A 23,524-nucleotide genomic window follows, 5' to 3' on the forward strand; every position below is an offset into this window, starting at 1 on the left:
TCATGCACGGGACAAAGGAAAGACTATAGAGTTCATTGACCTTTCCCAGTGTTGACGTCTCTCTTTTTTAGGTTGCATTGCCCTCTGCTGGTAGATTTATTGAAACGAAGAATTAACATTATACTACTGTATATGCAAACGCAACACAGAAAGGAAAAATCGAAAAACACAAACAAACCACAGAGCACATTTTTAAAAAAAACAGAAAGCTCACGTAACAATATTTTGAAAATAATTCCAAACAGGCAGCTAATAAGACGTGGTCGAATTTTGTTCAGGCACTTCGTGAAATCACTACCGGTGACTCTGCTTTAGGACCTACAGGATGTCAATGCTCGCCCAACGTAAGGAAAATGTTTTTTATTATGTGTCAATTTTCATTTAAGTTTGACACTTTCTTTTGCGTTGATAAGTTTTCTTGCATTTTTGGTAAAATGAAAGCCGGAGTGTAATATAACGTTGATGTCTGCCGATGTATAACTTTATAGATTTCACGTGCTAAAATTAGCTTTAGCATCCTCTGTTAAATGGGCACGCGTGTTATTATCTGAACACAGTTGTTCTTACATAACACACACACATATTCTTTTTCCGGCTAAAATGTCTTGTAAGATTTTGGTTTTGGCTACAAACGCATTAACGTATGCTCTACCTCGGTTCTATTGTCTTGTAATTGTTGTAGAAATAACATCGAGAAAAGTACACGAGAGTAAAAATACTAATAAAAGGTCAAGAGATGTTTATTTGTATAGCCCTTAATCACTAGTAGTCTCAAAGGGATGCACAGACCAGACTATTGTAAACTATTATTAAGCCAACTGATCTAAAACTTACACGAGAACAATGAAAAACCTCAGCAAGAGGAAATGAAGAAACTTTGACAAGGGACCGCACATGAGGTAATTCCCCTTCCAGGTTGACCAGGCTGCAAAGGATGTTCCATTAACAAACATCCATCCATCCAACCATCCATCCAGTATCAGCACCGCTTATTCTCAGTAGGGTCGTAGGGGTGCTGGAGCCTATCCCAGCAATCTTCGTGCACTGGGCAGGGGACAGGCTGAACTGGTTGCCAGCCAGTTGCCTGGCACACAGAGACGGACATCTCTCTCGCTCATTCACACCCAGGGACAATTTGGGCCGGCCACTTAACCTGCCATGCATGTTTTTGGAATGTGGTTGAAAACCAGAGTGCCTGGAGGAAACCCACACAAGCACGGGGAGAACATGTAAACTCCGCACCCAAAGGCTGGTAGCTGGATTTGAACTCATGACCTCAGAACTGTGCTGCAGACGCGCTAACCACTCAGCTGTCGTGCGGACAACCAAGGATGCAATGGATATAGCATTAGTAAACAATGCAGACATTGTCAACATGAAATGCAGGCTATTCATAAGCAATATAATATAAGTGTGTTTTAAGCCCAGATTTAAACTATTATACAGTGGGACTTAGCGCTTCGATTTTTTTTTTTTTAAAGCATTTTTGAAGGTGCGTCGCTACTTCGCAGATTTTCACTTTTCGCGGGTGGTTTTGGTCCCCATTAACCGGGTCTAAAAATAATAATAATAATTAAAATAATAATATATATATATATTTTATTTTTATTTTTTTAGGTGCGCCGCTACTTCGCGGATTTTCACTTATTGCGGGTGGTTTTGGTCCCCATTAACCGCGATAACCGAGGTCCCACTGTACTGACGTTGCAGATCCACAGCACCCGGGCCCGAATGGAGAACGCTCTTGACCCTGCTGAACCTCTTCTTGGCTCTTAGCATCACTAGTAGACCAGCATTTTCAGGGCAACGCCCCCAGACAGGAACATATGGGGAAATTAAATCTGAAAGATGTATGAGAGGAAGTCCATGCATGATTTTGTATAATACCAACAGAACCTTAAAATCACATTTTAAGTTGACAGGCAGCCAATGCAGGTTAGCTAAAATCGGGGTAATTTGATCAAACGGTCTCGTCTAACTTAAAAGCCTCGCTGCAGCATTTTGTACCTGCAGGCTTTTGATGGACTTGGGAGATCGGAGAATAGTACACTACAGTAAACGAGACTAGAGGTGGTTATTCTGCTGTGAACTGCTCTGACTGTAAAGTAAACACTTCTGACAATTGAGGACAAAAATCATGTTTTAAATGCAGCTTTACTGCACAAGAAGAGGTATACATTGCATAACAGCCAACTACATTGAACAATCAGAAAAAGCGCCATGTGCTAAGACGACAACTAAGACTTGGCATGCCAGTGGGTTAAATTGGAGTGCAATGGCTTAACAAAATAGAAGATAAAATAAGCTATTATTTTGCCATGCACTGTGCTTAATTCCTGTCAGAGGTTGTAAACAAGTGGCTGTCTGTTTTATCACAGTTTGTATAACCATAACCCACAGATTAACGTGTGTAATAAAACTTCTTGTTCTCGCACAATTCCAGGCCCCAAAAAAGTCAAGTGGTCAGTAGACCCACGTAACAGTGGGTGGAGCAATGATGAGTCCAAATTTGGACAGAAAATGCTCGAGCGCATGGGCTGGTCTAAGGGCAAGGTAAAGCTCACAACAATCCAACGTGATTTTTACATGGGCATTTTGCTAGAGTGTATTTCTGAAATATGACTTCTTTTGCTACCATCTGAATGAAGGGCCTTGGTAGAAATGAGCAAGGAACCGCTGAACACATCAAAGTCAAAGTGAAAAACGACACCTTTGGGATCGGCGCCAATGCCAGCCAAGAGGTTAGCTCGATTTGGATGGCATCGGCACTTTCAGGAAGAAATAACAGGTTCCATGTTAAATATGATATGTTCATTTAATAACCTTCACTCACATTTCCAGGACAATTGGATTGCACACCAAGATGATTTTAATGACCTTCTCGCCCAACTCAATAACTGCCACGGCCACAACAACAATGGTGGTAAGACTTTTCAAAAAATATCAACATCTCAGTGAAGAAGATTCAGATTCATCAGCGCTCCAGTGATGTAATGTAAAAAAAACAGTTAACCTGTATTTCACCCATGTTTACATCTCAACATTTTTGGGACACTAGAGGGTGCTGCAGTAAAATTTATAGAGCCGTTGGAGAAAGCCACTTTAGACAGGCATAGCACTGCAAAATGTTAATGCGTTTTTTTATCTCAATACAGAAACTCCGGGAGAAGAGCAGAAATGCTTTAGCCTTGAAGAAAAATCCAAGACTTCCAAGAAGCGGGTCCATTACATGAAATTTGCTAAAGGTGCGTGCCTTTTTATTGACCTAAAATGGCTATTATTAAAACATTTGAAGTCAAAGTGAAGCCATTCATTCACATTTTTACTTGTTTAAAAAGTTTCAAGCACTAACTCAGTTTTTCTGTTAAACTCAATTAAATTATGTATCCCACTTACACAAATTAAAATATACTTTCATGACACGTTAATATAACTGCTAAAATGATTACCAATTAAGGGTTTATATGAGAGAGATGGGCGAATGGGTTTATCAGAATAACCAGCTTGGGCTTTAAAAGCGTTTGGCATCACATCACTCTGACTTTATACTCGTTTTCGTTATTCATGATAAACTTTGATGTCATACGCTCAGACGTGCCTCCTCTCCTGGCTCAAGGCTCAGACACTCATCAAGACTCTGTCGGCCCGTGCGAGGTCACTCGGCCCTGGTCACTGCCAGGGGAGGTTATTTGGATGTTTTATTTTTTTTTTACGGTCTTTCCTCTTACATGTCAGGAAGTTTTGCCAGGCAAGGCCGACACAGTGATAGGCACAAGGAGGAACTCGACGTTAGGGATGACTGGAGAGCGAAATGAGTAAGAGGCAGGTCATATTTCATCACCAGGCCACTTAGCGTTTGCGCATAGTTGTTAATTAAAGGGCTATCTAAAGTCCAGTTTCATTCAAAGTGGGGAAATGTCAGAAAGTGCCTTGCTTAAATGATGCAAAAGATGTTTAGTTTCAGTGAAATATCTGAGGTCAGCTCTGGGAAATAGCTGGGAAAGCTCATCTTAAAGAACACACACCAAATAAAAGGGGATTTTGTTGGTGGTATTCATGCTCCAGTCAAAATAATGGTGTCCAAGGATTTATTAATTGGGCAGATATATATTGATTTTCATTTAAAAATACAAGGTTATTTACAAGGTTACAAGGTTTCTTTACCCTCTCTTTGCTGTTTCTTCTTCATTACATATTTATTATATATAGGTGTATACTTATATCACAATGTCTAAAGTTTTGTCTCAGATTTTGCTACGATATTGTGTATAGCCCATATATGAAATCGTACACCGTATTCGTCCATTCCTAAATTTAAATCGTAAAAAGCTAAGCATTAGTAATGATGGCAGTCGAATATAATTTTTTTTCATAACAAGCAATTTACCAAACAAAGTCCACTATAAGTAACCATTCATAGATTGTACTCTTAAGGATGGTAACAAGCCAAAACCAGCCTTTATTAGATTTTTCCTTAATGACCTGATAGGAAATAATCCGGCAAAAAAACCCACATAATCTTGGTACATTTTTCATTATAGTCTCCCATGATAATTCAATTTACTGTAAACATTACCTCCAATTCAAATGACAATCTTGTGTAAGAGGGCATGCCACCTTGCTGCTTCAGTTCCTTTTGGAAATTAGCGCAACCTATTTGACATTTGTTTAAGTCATTCGTCAGTGCAGATTTTCACGGCTGCCGGTAAACATCTGGATGCAGAACATCTCCACGTCATGGCAGCCTCTTCCTGCTTCCTGTTTTGGGGGGCATCTGGTGCGTCCATTTCGACATAGCAGATGACCTCCACCTGATTAAACATGCGTGATTCCCGCAGAATATTTCAGAGTTAAAACCGTGAGCTGCATAAGCTCACCTCCATCTTAGCCCTTAAAATAGCCCACACGACTAACAATAGCTCTCCTCCCGAGTTTTGAAGCGTGATAAATGAGAACGTCCACTTCGTGTTGATTTGTTTCATTGTCTTTGCCCCGGGATGTGCTTGTATTACCCCCCTCTCCCTCCAAGCTGTCATCAGCAAGATGCCCCCAGGGACCTTTCGAGGTAGTCCAAAGGAGGAGACCCTAGTCAGGAGAAAAGGAAGCACCTGACTTGGTGGCTTATGTCAAAGCGTTTGGTCTTCCGTGGTGGGAAATCGAGCTGGTGTAAAATCACAAGATTCCACATTTTTCATAGGACTAAGACTGCAACTAACGTTTATTTTACTAGTCGACTACTTGCCGATTATTGAAACTTAGTCGAATAATCCAATAAATATTTCTTATTTTAGCATGCAGTTGATTAATTTATGTGGGAAATGATCGTAAACACAAAAAATGGGTACAATGATAAATACATTCTACAGTCGCAGTGCTCTGTTAATAGAGACATGAATCCATTTAAAAACCTCTATTTTTGATGAACAGGCAAATAAATAATAAAATCAAGTATAGGTTTTTTTATCCCTTTAAATTAAGAACAGGCATCAGAAGAACAGTAAATAAAACAAAAATGTGCATTTTTTAATGGTCAACTGCAAAGTCTGTAGCAAAGGTAATCTACGATACTCAACGGCTTGAAATCAAATGATTTTAACATTTGACGTTTGTCAGTTTAAACGTTTTAACAACTGACCATTTAATTTCATGTCTGTCAGTAACCATCTGGCATAATAGTCAAGCTCTCGTTTATAGCGAAATACACGTATTAAAATGTAAAATCAGGCGAGTCAGACTCAGTTTCGTTCAACTCTCTAATGTGCTTTTAAGGTTCACGCGACACCAAGTTACTAACATGATTCGTAAGGTCTGCTTTGCAAACTTTGCAAGTAGTGTTTTCAGTCGCCCTATGTTGATGTTGCCGCTAATTATGTGAGACTTTCAGCAGATTATATCCAGGGTTCTTACGGGTGGTCAAAATCCTTAAATGCTTGAATTTTAATGTTATGTTTTTGAGGTCAGGAACATCAATGAACTTTGGGTGAAGGGCTTGAAAATGTTTAACATGGTTGCCATTGTCATATTTCTTGCCAGTCTGAGTCTATCAGGGATGTGATTTTTCCGACTATAGTCGGAATTCCGACTTTTTCACTTGCGTAGCAAACAAAACAGACTGTCTCACTCTTTCCTTTATTGCTCTGGCGAACCCTGGTGGCCGTTAGAAAAATTGCATAAATTGGCCACATCGTTGCACAAGCTGCAGGGTCTGAACTGCATTTGAACTGACCTTGCAGTATTTACAAAAAAATCAGGTATGTGGGCAAAATATTTTGTTATTTAAATCTTCTAAAGATGTTAAATTATTAATTTAAGCATGGTTTTGGACAAGTAAATTGTTTAAAACCCAGGAGTTTTGCCCCCAAACCCCCGGCTAGGTTTCAGACTTTTTCTCCTCACCTCAATCACATCCCTGGTCTATAGACCACGCAATAAATTAAGAAAAGAAAGTGTGCGAAAATAACTCCGACACGCCTGCTATGGCGTTATGTGAAGCGTCACCGCCCCTTACTGGTCGCACCTAAGAGGACAGCTTTATTTAGTAGGCTCTTTTGGCTCAGCTCCCAAACGACTACTCAGATTTATTTTGTTTGATACATTATCAATAATAATAAATATGCATGCACTTCATTATTTAGTAATAAGTAATTTCATGTTTTGCATTGTATCCCTGAAAAACGCATATAAATATTCACAGATTTACAAAAGTGTTTTGAAAAATACAAAACAATTTTAGCTTTTTACGCACTGAACAAATTTAAAGTTTAATAACACAAAATCCCTAAAAAGGCAAAGCAATAAAAGATACATTTAAAATATTTACTCTTCAGTGCTATATAAAATGCAAAGCAAATGTAAAATTTACAACTCTATTTTGACCAATTTCGATTCAGATCCTCTGAATAGCATGCAAAAAAATTCACATTAGAATAAGTAAAACAAAAGCAGGAGATTGAATCCGCTCTGCTTCGGAGCAATCAATATCATTAAAATGAGTCCAAATTTGGTTAACTCCTCTTTTTTTACTGTATATAAAAATACTTTATATTTTTGTCCTCTCTATTGAACTCAATTATTACCCAACATCTATATCCCTTTCTGTGTTTGTAAAAAAGTGACGTAGCCAAGCTGCGCCAGCATTGTTGAGGCAGAATTTATGTCAATTTATTGCAGCCCATTGACACAATAAGATCAAAGATGGAAACCGCTCAAAATTGCACATATGTGCAAGCAGCCATCAGAGTCCACAACAACAAAATGTTCTTTTCATCGGCGCTGGATTTCTTCCTTTTGAAAGTAATAGAAAAATGGAAAGATTGGCCTTGAATGTGCTTGAAAAGTGCTTAAATTTGGTGATGAAGAGGGTGTAAAAAACACCTATATATTCAAGTAGAGCTCCCTCATTCTGTTGGAAAGACATCAGACAACAAGTCATTGATGGAATTCATCATCGAGTATGTCTGTTATTGATTTTTGTTGACCAATTGTTTCAGTCGTACATCGAACACGTGATTCTCAGCTCGCTTCTATGGTTTCTCCTTTGAAATTAATGGGAATTTTTCTATATTTTTTTGACCTTTTGGCGGCTTCTGTGTGATGTCGTCTCAGCTCGGCACAAAAGCAAATTACCACCATCACGTGCCGGGTAATTATTTTCACCCGTTGACTCTAGACTGTAAACGGGAACCTGCCACCAAAACTCGCCATGCCCGCTTTCGCACTTTTCCTCTAACATTTGGCTACCACGCCCCAGACCTGTCGCCAAGTTCACGCACACTCACGTCTTTACGGTTGCTAAGCTCTTTACGGGAGGTCGGCAGAGTCGAGCACCTTTTCGTGCTTCGCTCTGTGCACATGCCAAGCTGTGAAGTCATATTTTCCCTCTGCCAAACAGGTTAGTGGTTTCCTTGTCCACTCGTCAGAGGGATGATGCCAAAAACCACTTAACCTATTTACAGTTTTGGCTTGTATGCTGAAGTGCTAGGATTTCGTGAAGCCAAGTGGCAGCTTAATCTAAAAAATAATTATCGTGTACTAAGTCAAGGCTTCACTCTCCTTACCGAAATGCCTTCAAATGTGGGAAAGGAGAGCAGCTGCTACGTGAATTCTCAAAGATCATAAAACCTAATGAACTCTGATAGGGTTACCGCAGATCCTTAAAGTCGTTGAATTCATTGTTTTAAAAATAAGGCCTTAATTGCCATTACGTTTCTTAAATCCAATTTTCGTAAATGTGAACACATTAATTCAATTTATATTTGTTTGAACTCCCAAAAAAACATTACTCCTTTGCCTTTTAATAATAATTCAGATTTACTTTCTTGGCAACATCATGTGACCACAATAACAGAATCATCAAAATGGTGATGTGGTTTCAGTCGGGCCTTTCAGAGCAGATGCATGTCTCAGGTCCACCCACAAAACACATAGCAACTTCGGTCAGAGACCTTTACTTGTGACCATGTGATGGTGTAAATTTAATGAGAAGTGTCTGTCCAAAAGTTTTTTTGCCATGGCTAAAAGCTGTGCCAGGTAATGTGTACGTGGCACAATGTAATGTATAGTGCGCAAGTCAAGTCGTGTTCATTTGTATAGTTTCAATTGTTTTTTGGTCGATTTGGTCTTAAATTTGATTTCCAAAGGCATCAAAGACTTATGAATTTGAGTTACCTGAAGCTGTAGAAACCTTGTCAGATCATACTATCGCTTCCATCTGATGACTCACGCACTCTACTTTCATTAAATCATAATACAGTGGGACCTCGCTACTTCGCGGTTCCACGTTCGCGGGTTCAGAGCTTCGCGGGTCTAAAAAAAAAATAAAATAAAAAAAATATTTTTTTTCTTTTTTAAAGCAATTTTGAAGGGGCGTTGCTACTTCGCGGGATTTCACTTTTCGCGGGTGGTTTTGGTCCCCTTTAACTGCGATAACCGAGGGATTACTGTAACATATTTCTACAAGAAAAGAACAATATGTGTAGTATTTCTATCCTGCATTTTAAAAGTAAATATTTTGACTTTAGGGTGTCCCCAAAAGATGTATACAGACTGACTTTAATTAGCCAACTCTTCTATTTCAGATTTTTTTCCCATTAAGAATGGTTGATAATGTGCATAACTTTGTGCAAAAAAAAAACATTCTGGAAATGTGAATATAAAGCTGAATTTCAAATATGTGTCGAGGTATCGTTGCACTTGAGCTTTATTTTCACTTTTTTTTTATTTTTAGAACGTTTTAGAAACACTATTAGAAGTAAGGTTAAATAAAATCAGTAAACCACTCAAAACGTTTTACTAGAAAGTCACATTGACGAGGCACTGCTGAACTATTTTGGGAACAGGTCCGTGAGCACCTCAGCTGCCCTGCCGTTGAAAAACACTACACTATATTATTCAGGTAATTTTCATATGTAATTAAAATGAGCTTTTTGCAGAAATTTCCTTAATAAATTCCTACTTCTACTTACGAATTTAATTCTTTCTGGAAGTAGCTTCGTAATCTGAGGACTTCGCAAATATGCATTTTGAATGTAATTGAGCTAAGCCATTCCAAGCCCAGCGAAAGTATAGTATGATTTTTGTTTTTTTTAGTAAATCAAAAAAGAGCAATGTTAAAATTAGATCACTGCACAACAAACATAAAATGAAAGGGCACATAATTAAAAAACAAAACACAGAATAAAGTAAATAAAAATAGTCTTTTACCTTTTAGCCTCGCGTTTCTCAAAACTAATCCAATGACGTTTGCTTTTAACAATCTGTCGGAAATGCGCGAGGCAGACATTCTAAAAAGTAATAGCCCGTCTTGTCCACACTTTCCGGGTGATTCCTTCATGAAATTTTGCTTAAATGTCTTTAATTTGGACTGATTGATTGATAGCTGCGTCGTCCTCCCCCCCATCTTGCCGGAAACCCTCCTCGTTGTCATCTCTGAACGATGAACTGTGACGGTGACACGAAGAGCATGCTGGAATACCGTACATGCATGTGCACTGCGTTGCTAGCATGTTTGTTTACGTTGGGGAATCTGGTAGCGACTAATAGCAGCTCGTACTCTACTGTATTTTTTTTCACTTCGTATCCTGTACCACCTTTGTAACTAGAGGCAATATTTTCCCATGCAGGTACTTCGTAACCTGAAACTATAGTATGTAAAGACATTCATAAGTAGAGGTACCACTGTATTGCACTTAAAAAAATATTCTGAAGGTATATATTTTGTATTAAAACAAAATAATAGCAATTAAGAAAATTGGACTCAACAAAACTAAACTATTGAATAACATTGTCAATCATTGAACGCTTTGTGGAATAACATTAGACATGACATTCCAGGGTAACCACGGGGTTCGCACGGGTGCTTGTAATACTTAAATTCTTCAATTTTAATGTTGAGTTTTCATGGTGAGGAAGATGCTTGAATTGTGGGTGATATGTTTGAAAATGCTCAAAATAATTTCCATTGCTGTTTCCTTGCAGTCTTCAAAAAAGTGCATAAAATGACGCCAATGGTGTCTCCAGTCCTCATTATCGAGTTATGTGAAGCGTTACTGCCCCCACCTGTCACATCCAAGAGGACAGGTTTATTAGACTAGTCATGGGAATTTTGGCTCTTTTTCAAGATGCGGCTCTTTCGGCTCAGTGTCTGCTCTTTTTATTTCCGAACAGCTCCTCAAATGACTTTTCATGATATATTATCGATTTTAATTAAGCTTAATGCACCAAATGATTTTGTAATTTCATATTTTACAAGGGATCCCTGAAAAACAAAATCAAAATTAAAGTATTCACTAATCTACAAAAATGTTTTGTAAAATACAAAACAATTTCAGGTTTTTTACAAGACAAAATCCCTGAATATGCAAAACAAATTATAAATAAATTATAAAAATGCAAAGAAATATTTATCCATTTACAATTTTATTTTAACCTGATAACAGATCTTATGAAGCGACACGCAAATCAATGTAAATTAAAATAAGCATTAAGCATAAGAATCGGCTGTCGATTGAAAGATTAAATGCACTCTGCTTCGGAGCAATCAATATAATGTGTCCAAATGTGGCTAGATTTTCTGCTTTTTATTCATACAGTACTGTCTTTTTTTGTCAAGTCAAGTCACATTTGCTTAGATATCCCTTAATCACGAAAATGTCTCAAAGGACTGCACAGGATTATAATTACACCATTACCTGATCTTGTTGAACCCCTATAGAGCCTTTTCCGTGTTTGTAAACAAGTGTGACGTAGCCAAGCTGCGTGTGCATTTTTGAAGCAGAATGGCAGAATTAATGTCAGTTTATAGCAACCCATTGACACAAAAAGATCGTAGATCATAGTTGGAACAGCGGAAAATAGCACAAAGTATGTGCTAGCAGCAAGATAATGACTTTATTTTAGTCATCAAAGCCAACAAAAAACCTTTTGTGATCGGCGCTGGATTCCTACCTTTGAAAGTGCTTGAACTTGGCCATGAAAATGGTGTACGAACCCTGTAAACACCACTTAAGATTTAAAAGAGAAAAATAAGATCAAACAATGTCTGGATGAGTCGTACAAAATGAGGCATAATGTTAGGAATCCTCATTTTCACACATTGTGAGTTGGGGATGAATTGCTACGGCAAAAGCAGGAATCAGCAGGAATTCACATGCAATCTCTGTAATTGATTATTAGCAAATATTTTCGGGTGAAAAAGGCAAAAGTTATCAGAGAAGCCTCCATTGGTCTGGGCAACTCCCACCCTGCTTTAACTTTTTTTATCGACTTCCTGTTGGCGCTGACACTCGCTTTCTGCCAGGATTGATGGCGTTTGTTTGCGCTGGTTTAGGAGAGTGCCTGAGAACGGGGAGGGAGGGAGGCTAGAATCAAATCTCTGCAGCTCCGTTGCAGGCCCTCAGCATAAAGTGCTAACCCACTTTTAATTGCCAGTGCCATCCGTCAGCTGTCACGGCTGCAGGTCAAGAGGTGCGGTGGCGTTCCACAATCGTTTTATGCCATTTGATTTATTAGACTGTTGATCAGATAAAATAATTGTCTTATTCCTGTATTTTATATAATAGAACATTGATTCAGCTAAAAATGCTGGAGCTGAAAATCCATTTTAACTGTTTTAGGCCCATTCTACCAGACTAAGTTGATCATTATTTTTACATCGCAAAATAATGAAATAAAAATGTTGTCCCAGCTGCGCTCTTTCTTTCATTTTAAAGATCATTTTTCCTATTTCCCCCATTTTATTAAACCATTTCCAACATTAATATTTTCAAAATCTTTTATCTCATGATGACTAATGGGTTTTAATCTTGCAAGGAGAACAAGGGAGAGAGGACCCAACCATCTGATGAAAAATAAATAAAATAAATTAAAGAAATCTAGGTTACGAAAGCAGATGTGCCCTAAATGGTGTGGATATCAAAGAACCTCTACACGATTGGCTACTTGTGACAGTCAAATCAACAAAAATCACAGCACAACAATATTCAAGAAAACGAACTAACATCCTATGAAATGTCCTTGCAGATGTCCAATTTTAAAATTGAATAAACATGTCAGTTCCTGAGGTTGACAAATAATTGGCAAGTCATTTCTTAAACGATTTACTTTATTCATTTAGTCGTTGAATTTCTTCAGACAGAGATGTCAAGGTCTGACCGGACTACTCGTCCAAAAGCCCCTGGCAACCAAACATATCGAATAGCAAGTCGGGTCGGGCTCTCACTCACCTTTTAAACGGCAAACGGAAAAGCGAGCTTTTTATCACGCCGTTATGTGCACTTTCACCTGCCAGCCGGCCGTTTTTTGACAGGCCCTTCCTCTCCTCTACCTCCCGACAGGTCACGGCAGACCTCTTTTGAGCGGTGCGTCCCCATCCCGTCCCCCTCCTTCCCGCTCTATTTGTTGTTTTAACATGCTTTCTTGGTTTAGCTTTGCAGACTCTTGTGTGTACACAGAAGCCAAAGGGTGTGCGATGAGATAGAGTTGGTAAAGCAATAAATAACCAAATGTTATCAGAGGCGCGCTGAAGGAAGAGGATGCAGCTGTACGAACAGGACTCGGACCTCGAGACGGGACAAGCGTGGTCCGCTCCAGGAGTCTTTGAGGCCGAGAGAGAGCTGGGAGTCCGGAGGCCGGACCGCCTCCCTTGAGTTTATTTTTTTTGCCATTTTGTCCCCAGAGACAGAAACATAGTTCGGGACTACAACTCCCCCTCATGTACACACAACTTAAGATGTCTGCATTTTTATAATTCCAAGTTGGCGACAGACGCAGGGCTTGACGACGTCCTTCCGCACTTCACATGCTCGTAAATGGAATATGGCGTGCTTAATAGCCACAGGGGGTGCATCACTTCACCTTTGCTCCATCCTCCCCTGACTTATATTGGCCTTGTTCTTCATCAAAATATTAATTTTGCACTTAATTATCACCTCCCATTTCTTATTTTGTAATTCAAATTTATTTTGTATGTTTCACGTCACACGGATCTTCAAACCACCTGTGTCGTTGGAGCACCACTCTTTGTCCTATGTCTTGGGCAAAAACCGCCGTCCCTCTCTTTTTATGAGTAGGGGTTTTCTCCCCCGCATAAGACATAGTTCTGGTTACAATGGTTAACAGTAGCAGGAGGAGCCCCTTGATCTGATTTAGTAGATACAGCACCTTCATTAACTGGTCGCCGTTGTTTTCTGGTGTGAAGCATCATCCCGCGTTTCAAAGATGAGCCAGACCTTGGCATTGACTGGCTGCGGCATTTGAAAACACTGATACAACATCCTAAATCACTAGGGAAAAAATATTTTGTTTTAATTTTTTGAGTATCACTTTGTACAATACATGCATCACTTGTTGCATTCCTGTTGAAAAAGGTGGCGATGAGGTTACGTCTCTTGCTTTGTGACATATTGAAGGCTAAAAGGCTCTTAGTTCAGTAAAGGACTTTGTTTTGTGTGATTTTAATATTCAAGTTATTTATGTATTTAAAGGAATAAATAACTAGAGGATGAATAAAATGAAATGGTTTCTTCAAAAATAAAAAAATGATTTAAAGTAAGTTAATAGGTAATTCAATAAAATGGTTCAATTAAAATTACATCAATCTGAAATAACTTCCCAGACAAAAATAAATGTGACTAATATAAGTATGTTTTTATATCACACCTTTGTATTTAGGAGGCTCTTCATAATCATCTTAAAAATAATCTGTATCGGCACCCATATCAAGACCCCATATTTCCCATCGAGGCAAGCAAATGCTTGAAATGCAGACCCATAACTGTACTTTAATTTGCTCACCCGTTAAAAATATGTATTTCAATTTAGACGGGGACAAAAAAATCGGAATCCTTTTTTTCCGCTGGCAGCTATTAGGCATTGCAAAGATGCATCAGGGGTCTTGTGCATCCTTTGTCTTAAAAAGAAATGAGTTCATTATTCTTAAAAGAAGGCCGCAATTGTCATTAAAAGGTCTTGAATCCAATTTCCGAAAGTCTTGACAATTTCAACACAAAGGTTTAGTAATATTTATTAATTGTCCACATACAGAGAGTATACTTTTTTTTCCAAGCATGTGTTTTTATGATGCTACACTCAAAATTGGTCATGGATATAACCGTGTTCTTTTTCCAAAAAGGTTTTTACACTGGACCAAAGTTGTTTTTCATGCATCATGATAAAATGCTTTATGAATGTAGCAAAAGAGTTCCTTGGAATTTGCAATGAAGTTTTGACTGAGGATCCAAGGTGGACTATTTCTGGTTTTCCATCTCTAAAGCTTTGGAGAGTGCTCCTTTTCAGATGGAAAGTTTTCAACTGGACTAAAATGTGATTTTAATAAATAAATAAACATTTGTTTAAAATTGCCTCTCATTCATGAGGTGTTTTTTTGTTTTGTTTTAAATGTGTTTTTTGTTGACTTAGTCTTAAATCTGATTTCAAAGGGCATTAACTAAGTCCTGAATTTTAACTTGCCTTAAACTGTAGGAACCTTGTGCATGTCCTTCCTAATTATTATTATTATTATTATTTTTAAAAGCTGTTTTGTGTTCTTTCAGGGAAGGACCTCTCCTCCCGGAGCGCAACGGACCTCAATTGTATCTTTGGAAAGAGAGCAAAGGCTGCCAGCGATCCAGAGCAGGTAAGACAAGGAAGTGCTTTGATTTGAGAGTGTTGGCTTTAGTTCAAAGTGAAGTTCTCAAGTAATTCAGCGGGACATAACATTTAAAAAAAAAAAAGTCCTCTTCTGTTATTTTGATGTTGTTTGTGTGATCAAAGCCTGGAGTGCTACAAAAGCTACGTCGTGATGCAGATTTCCAGTTGATTGATCAGAATCACAAGAGCCTTTAAAATAAAAATAAAACAGAGAATAATCTAAATCTCAACCAGCTCTGTGGCCTTGTGGGTAGGGCGCCTGCTCCAAGACCGGGAGGTCACTGGTTCAAGCCTCGGCCGAGTCATGCCTAAGACTTACAACATTGGTACTCATTGCCTCTCTGCTTGGCGCTCGGCATTAAGGGTTGGAATTGGGGGGTTTGGTCACCTAATGACTCCCAACACAGCAGTTGGGTCTAAAATGGCGGCGCCCGGTTCGGCTGCGGCTGCATCGGCATGCTACAGTTTAACTGTGCGGGTCAGATGTATCGACATTTCGTTCTGTGTGCATGGGCACAAGAATGACAAAAGTAAATTCTAATTCATAAAAAATGACACTGCTTGAACAAAAGTTTTTATTAATCTTTTATTTCGTTATTTCCTCTAATAATTAGAGCACAAATGCCAAAGTCGAGGCCCATGGGCTGGATGTGGCCTGCAAGAAGATTTTCTATAGCCCCTGGCATGATCTTGATTCATTATAGCATCATACTCCAGGAATTGCGGTGTGTTTTTTTTCTTCACTTTGCAGTACTTCAGTGTGGAAGTCTTGTTTTGTTCTGAATTTTCCACTTTGTTTTATTGCATTTCAAACCATTAATATTTAATAAAAAAGGTTTCAGTTGAGTGAATGAGGGGGAAAAAATGTCTTTTTTTCTTTTGAAGTGAATTTTGAATGTTTCCGCAAATTTAATTTATGCACAAGCCAAGAAGTTGCAGTCTTCCTTGGCGCATATATTCCACCGTTCTAAATCTTACCTTTTGTACTCGAGCGCCGCTGGCGACCGTTAGAAAAATTACATAAATTGGCCGCATCACTGAATAAGCCGCAGGGTTGAACGTTTGGGGGAAAAAGTAGCTACTTATAGTCCGGAATTTACAGTATGTAAAATATTTGTAATTCAGGGGTTGTTTTAACTTGTAGAATAGGTATTAATTCTCCTGATATTATGAACTTTTACATATATAAGTTTAGCTCAAGAAAGACCTATAGCTCTTGTTGTCAGCTCTTTAACTCCGAAGGACCCAGATATAGAAAACATGACAAAAGAAAACCATTTTGTTGAGTTTTATGAGATCATTATTATACTTTTCTGTAATAAATCCAGTCCAGTGTAACAAAGTGTTGTTGCTCAGCCAAGCTTTTGCAGATTGTGTAAATTGTGCATTTGTAGGGTAGGGATTTATACAAATATCAGACTCTGAGTAATTATGAGCCTGAACAATAACAATTATTGTTTAAGAGAAGAAAGTCAACAACACAATAATACATTTTTACCACTTTTTGAAAAATAATAAGTTTTAATTTTGCAATGCTGGGTCTTACAGGGTTAAATTGATACAGTAGTTAGCCCACCCTCCAGTCATGGTATGCATGAAAATTGACCTTCCTAATTTGGTCTCTGATCTTAAGTTGACACAAAATGATGCCCCCTTTTACTACCTGAGCTAAAGTGTCGGTCATTACATCCGATGACCGGTGGCGCTGCTGCGTTAAGTGTTTCCCCTCTTTAGCTGGCCGGTGGCTTGGGATTAGCGCCCCTCGCACCAGGTAGTTCTTAACATGGCCATCAGTGGCCAGCCACTGATGGTTGGCGAAGGCGCCCAAATCCACTTAAAGGATTTTCAACTCTGAACCTCCCGTCCACCCTCCACCGTCACACTAGTGTCTCCCAGGCCTATCCTCAGGTGGTTCCTTAATTAAAGTCTCGTTCTGCAAAAAAGTTTATGTCTGCTCTTGCAAGTTCTTAAGTTTTTTTTGACCGTTCTCAATAGTTTTGGTTCTTTTTGCTGGTAATTTAAAAAATGTTTGGGTGTGTCTTATACACAAGGTTTTACATTTATATTGTGCAATGATTGATCAGTCAAAATATATTGCTGACCACTATTGCAACCATAGGATGCAACAGAATTCGAAACCTGGTTCGCGGTGTTGAGAGCGCCAAATCCCAACTGCTAAACCCACCAAAAAGCATTCAATTTTATTTCATTATCACACCATTTTTACTATCTGTACCAGAGGCGAATGTTATAATGAAGAGAACAGAAAGTCGTTCTTAAATAATAATAATAATAATAATAATAATTTCCTTGTATTGTCATTCTGTGTAACAATGTACACAGAACGAAATGTCGATTGCACCTGACCCGTTGTAGCGAGCCGATGCAGCCGCAGCCAACAGAGGGCGCCGCCGACCACTTTTTAAGTCTTAGGAATGACTCGGCCGGGGCGCGAACCACCGACATAAGTAATCGCAAAAAGGCATGAGGGAAACAACTGGTTGGTGTGTCTTATTATGAATCTGACTTTGAAGGACATTGAATAAAAACATTGTAAATTCTATTTTGGTAATTTTGTTCACAGTATTGTATTCAACGTTTGTCATGTACAATACTTAGTTTGAGCTGAGAACAAGTGAAACAAAATATAACGTTTTTGCACGTTATACAAGGGTGTGCATTATACACAAATAAATAAGGTCATTCATTCAATGGGAAATGGAGGTTTGTTGTCTAAAGGGGTCAATGAAACTTAACGAGTTAAAAAGGAAATTCAGTGTTATTTCTTAAAGAATGGCTTCTGGTACTACATGACTTGAAAGTACCAATTTTCGGCATTTATTTATTTCACTCAGTAAAACTTCATCATAATTGGGACTTAAAAACATGACTTACTCTAAAGTATTATATAACAGTCAACCCTCGTTTGTCGTGGGGGCTACATTCCAAAAATAACCCGTGGTATGCAGAATCTGTGAAGTGCAAACCTTAACTATATTTACAATTATTATACAATGAATACTCTTTTGCATTGAAATCAAAGAACAAACCCTTCTTATAGGCCTAAACATTCATTCAAAAAATGAAAGCTCATTATCACGCTTCACTGATCCCTTAACGACTTTTTTTTTAAGTCGTGTTTTGCTTCCCCACATGAAACAGATAGAACTTGTTTCCATGGATACTGGTTAGCAGCAGAAGTGTACTAATCTGACTCGGATACGGCACCTTCATCATCTGGTCGCCGTTATTTTTTTGTCTGAAGCCTCATCCCGGTCTTCAGAGGTGAGCCGGGTTTTGGCATTGATGGGCAGCGGTGTTTGTGTGACAATACTGACAATAGATCCTGAATCACTGAGGTAAAACTTTTTCGTTATCAAATTAAGAGATGGCCTTTTATGCTTATACAGTAATCCCTCGGTTATCGCGGTTAATGGGGACCAAAATCACCCGCGAAAAGTGAAAATCCGCGAAGTAGCGACGCCCCTCCAAAATGCTTTTAAAATTTTTTATTTTATTTGTATTATTTTTTAGACACGCGAAGCTCTGAACCCGCGAACATGGAACCGCGAAGTAGCGAGGTCCCACTGTATTAAAATCATACAATACTTGTGGCTTTCGTATTTTTCTTGATTAATTTGCGGTGACGATATTACATCCATTGCTGATACTGCTAGCATTTATGTCTTTATTTTTTCACCAATACCTACTCTTGGGAACTGACTATTTAGATGGGAGAACACAATGTTGACCCTCATTTTAGTGAGGAATTACCGTACATTCTATTTCAATAATTTCTTAAGTGTTACCGAAATATTGTGGTTGAATTCATTTCACTCTATATAAATTGGTCGTTACGAGAGGTTACCTGCTAAAAGGGCAGGCCGATTATCGGCACCAATAATTGGGAATTTGACTGATATGGGTAACTATCGCCTTTTGTTTGCCAATTATTAATAAGTCTGAGAGCCCCCACCTTCTAAATGGATAAGCGAACAGGGGCGGAGCCACTAAAGCAGGAACATTAGAGCAATAGCTCTGCTAACTCGCCCTGACATGCCTGTGTTTTTGATATCAAATATTTTTTTAGATTTAAAGATGGTGTAACAAGTGCAGTTACTGTATTTTCATGCCCACAAGGAGCACATAAGTCTCAGATTTTATTCGAGAGGTGGGGCGCACCCTATCGAACAGTGAGCCCTGTCTCTCATGCAGAACAGTGGAGGGAGACCAGCTTGGTGGCGCTAGGGTTTGGCGCCTGCTCCGGGGAATGGGAGGTCACAGTTTCGAGCTTTGGCCGAGTCAAGACTTATAAACATGGGATTTCAAATTTTTTCTAAGCTCATTCACATTTCTAACTAAATTCGATTACTATGAATCTCCCGGGAATAAGGGTTGTCTCTTGAATGAATGCCATCATATCCCGCTTGCGCAGTAGAGGACACCTGACGCAGTGTTCATTTTACCTCTGAAAAGTGATGGACTCGCATGCTCAAAAATCTATGGGTCCCAACAGAGATCTATGGGGCCCCAAAATTTAGTGTTATCGAGGTTGAAATTCTAAATCGGCGACAAATATATAATATAAATCTATATATTCATTCAGTTTTGATCATCACAGTTTATTGGTAATACAAATCAGTTATCACTTCAAGATTTTTAAGTTCACAACAATATTTTACATTATACAAAATAATATTGCTGAAATAATTATATTAATCTATATTCTTTTGTTTATTTTCTTTCATCGAAATGTTGGCTTCAACACACTCGTTTTCCTTGCCTCCGCGATCTTCCGAAGAATTTATCTGCTGTTTTATCCTGCCGGAATTATTGCCGTTGTTATCACTTTCTGCATTATGTTTCGACTTATTACTGACACTAAGGAAATTACCAATTTTGTGTTGATTTTCACCTAATACTAACTTTTTCGGAGGCATACTCATACCTGTCAAGCTCCACGGCTCCATTCACTTACAAACTGTCATATTTTCCCTTGCAAAATACAAAAAAATCTTACCATATTTTTTTTTTTCAAACGTGTTTATGTACGGTAGTTTAACATGTTATATTGTACATGTGTTTCCTTATATCATATATTGTTAATGAACATTTTGTTGTGAGACACTGAGTTGCTCGACATGAATGAGGTTTATTATAAAAAAAAGTTCAAAATGAAGTAGCTTGGACGTTCACTGTAGAAGGAAAAAATACATGCAAATATAATTAAGTAGAATAATAAATTCTCTTATTCAAATTATTAATTCATTTTCTGCATTAAATTATTGTTGGTAATATACTGATTAAAGGGATAACCACAAACCTGTCTTTTTTTCATTTTCTCCTTTTATACTTACTTTTTTCTTAACTTCTTTATACAACATAATTTTTCGTAATATAATGCATCAATGCATCAAAGCAAGTGAGCCGTTTGAGAGACGGCTCTCTTTAATGAGTTGAGCCGAAAAAGCCGGTTCTCTAAAAAGAGACTGACTTCCACCACAACAATGACGTAATCTTGTTTTCCGAGATCGGCGTGCAGACGAAAATTCGAACTGCGAGACCAACACAACAATGGCGTATCTGCCTGATGAAAAGTTGAGTGCGGTAAATCTTTGTTTAAAAAAGTATCGGGTAATAATGACAATTTGTTGCGTCCCGGGGACGCACGTTGTTTTGACACAATGCGTCCCCAGCAAAAATGATGCGTCTAGGACGCAGGGACGTGGGCAAACGAGAACACTGCTGACTTCACATGCAATGCATTGTTAGCAGAAGTTGCTTAAGCCGTAGTGTATCTTGCAATTTGACAGTTATTGTGCTACCGGAGGCTGATGAGAGTTGTCCCCACTAATATTAATTGAAGCCAAAACTTCAACTTTCCTCCATTGAATACCTTTTGTGTTTTCATTCGCCATGATGTGTTGATTTCTACACTATGCGGTAGAACATGTGTGCCAGGTGTCTCCTTAACAATGGTCCTCTAGTAGGTGATCAATGAAAAACTACATACAATAAACATGCATAACAATAAGGCCACTGTAGTACACCAAACAAAGCCTACTTGTGTACAACTAGTCGTAATCGTGGGTATTATGGCGTTTGGTTCCATTGGGCCGCGTCTGATGTTCGTGACGTTTGCATATATCTTAACAAACTCCTTATATAGATTACAATCACTTTTTTGTTTTAATCTCGCCAATCAATATTCCTTAATAAACACGGCACGGAACCACAGCGTTCAGAAGCATAGTGCATCTATGCATGAAGGGGTGTCCCATTTTGCAGGCGAATTGGACTCTGGCATAACAGTGGCCACAGCAGAAGGCACGCATGCCTTATCCGGCGGTGCGCCCTGTGTATATGTTGAATACAGAAATGGAACCAGCTACGGAGAGTCTCTTTGAACAAGCTGCATCCTATGGCTGTGAAAATACAGCAGTTATTTGCACAGTATTTAGATGAACCCTTGTTTGTTGGTTTAAGATCAGAGGATGGTGTAATTGTAATCCTGTGCAGTCTTTTGAGACATCTTGTGATTAAGGGCTATACATATAAATTTGACTTGACTTGACTTTGTACCAGTATGTGTTTGACCTATATTTATATTCATTTTTCAGGGTAAATTGCGCTTTGCGGGTAAATTGGTCGTACTTTCAAGTCTTTAAAAATATAGATTGCAACTCTGTTCTTCATAATTTGTGAAATAACTAAACTTTAACCCTTTTTTCCCTCTTAATGCCAATCAATTTTTACTTGCCATATCCTGACCCTAGCACCCTCCATATGGGAGATAAGACAAGAAAACCCTTCTGTAATATTCATTCTTGTTTTCACAGAAATATAGGGGTAAATGTAGAATGGGGAAACAAATCGCAATCAAGCTAACAAAAGGGTGAAGAACCTTAAACCTACAAAACAATTAATTTGCGTGTTTTCGGAACAGGTTCCACGCCATGATGATTCATCATTAGTAATCAGAAACAGGTAGTTGAGTCGCACAATAAGCAACAGCAGGAAGATTTCAGCTCTTTGGGTCATCCAAGGGACCACAGGAACCATGACACGTTTTTTTCTGGCTTTCGTTTGTAATCTCCAGCATTTGTCTTGTAGAATTTGGCATGGGAAAATCCCCAAAACCAAGAACCTCTCAGGTGCGCATCACAATGGTCGCCGCTCTCCGGCCGATTAGCATTGGAAATGCTGGCAAACGCGCAGCAGTGTTTGCTCCCTAATCGCTCGGTTACGGCTTGTTATTTTTCAGCCGGCAGGGATGCCATTGACCGCGTCGGGGGGGGGGGAGGCAACACAATTACAATGGCGTCCCGCGAGTCTCCGACATCGGAGATGCACGACCCGCCCGCGTATTTACAAAATTGGAAACAGTTTTTCGTATGGCTGTCGGTGGCCGTAATCTGGTATCTACATCCAGAAGTGGCAAGGTTTTGTGACGTGATTGAATCTAGGTCGGTTTCTCGGGGTAAAACCCTGCCCAATCTCCCCCCTCGTGAATCTTGAAGCCTGCTGCCTACTGCTATCCCGCTCCAGCCTCCCATCCACTCGCCCACCGCTGGGCGCTTTTCCTTCCTTTGCAGTGATGTGTTTCCTGCTCTCCCCTTATCGCTGCTTGCAACGCTCCCCTGAAATACATGCAAGCACACACGCTTCATCAAAAGAAAGACTAGCCAAAACATTAGGAACACCTGAGGAGCCTACTATGATCGGTTCCAAATCTACAAGTCTTGAAATGTTAGATAAAAGTTCTATCACTGTTGATATCGAAGTTATTTTAGGGTATTGGTGCCTAGCCCATGCCAGTGGGCCTACTAGGTGCCCTCTCGTGGCTGTTATATGATCAGAAATTAGAAATGAATTAAATATTTAATTGTATTTACTGGTCATTTTAAAGCTCGGGTCTCGAACTCAGTAGACTAGGCCGGGGCCAATGGAGTTTGGATCTGGGTGTGGTGGGGCCAATTTTGGTTTTCTACAAAAAATGTTCTGAATAAAATTATTCTGCGGTTCTCAAATATAATTTAAAAAACTAGTTAATGTGAAAAAAACTGAATCAATCAGTGATAAATCCATAATCTACAAGGGCTGCATATAAAAGGAACAGTGTCACCCCAAAACGTTACGTGACACAAAAATTAACGTGTCCAATTACCACAGTGCATATTTTCTTGCTTTAAATTTCAGATGTTGGTTTCAGTAGTCTTTGAAGAACTCCGTTCTTAAAAAAGGGGAATGTGGCAGTATTCTACTGTGATTTCTGGACAGTGGTGGGCACATTACTGAAAAAAAGTAATTGGTTACTAGTTACTCTGTTTAAAATGTAATCTCTATTTCTGGGTACTGTCCAAGAAATGTTCTTATT

General features: G+C 38.8%; 1 protein-coding gene across 1 annotated transcript in view; it reads left to right on the plus strand.

Annotated features, from left to right (window-relative positions):
* Positions 1–289: 289 nt before the first annotated feature.
* The window catches only part of pinx1 (PIN2 (TERF1) interacting telomerase inhibitor 1), a 49,510-nt gene continuing 26,275 nt past the window's right edge, over positions 290–23,524 (plus strand). The window contains exons 1-6 of the mRNA XM_088325358.1: positions 290–344; positions 2,444–2,553; positions 2,649–2,741; positions 2,842–2,923; positions 3,156–3,245; positions 15,051–15,133. Of these exons, the coding sequence (XP_088181484.1) occupies positions 326–344; positions 2,444–2,553; positions 2,649–2,741; positions 2,842–2,923; positions 3,156–3,245; positions 15,051–15,133 (477 nt within the window). The 5' untranslated portion in view covers positions 290–325. The remainder of the gene's footprint in view (positions 345–2,443; positions 2,554–2,648; positions 2,742–2,841; positions 2,924–3,155; positions 3,246–15,050; positions 15,134–23,524) is intronic.

This window comes from Urocampus carinirostris, chromosome 20 (assembly GCF_059441175.1).
Source record: "Urocampus carinirostris isolate Australia breed hairy pipefish chromosome 20, RoL_Ucar_1.0, whole genome shotgun sequence".
Taxonomy (NCBI): Eukaryota; Metazoa; Chordata; class Actinopteri; order Syngnathiformes; family Syngnathidae; genus Urocampus; species Urocampus carinirostris.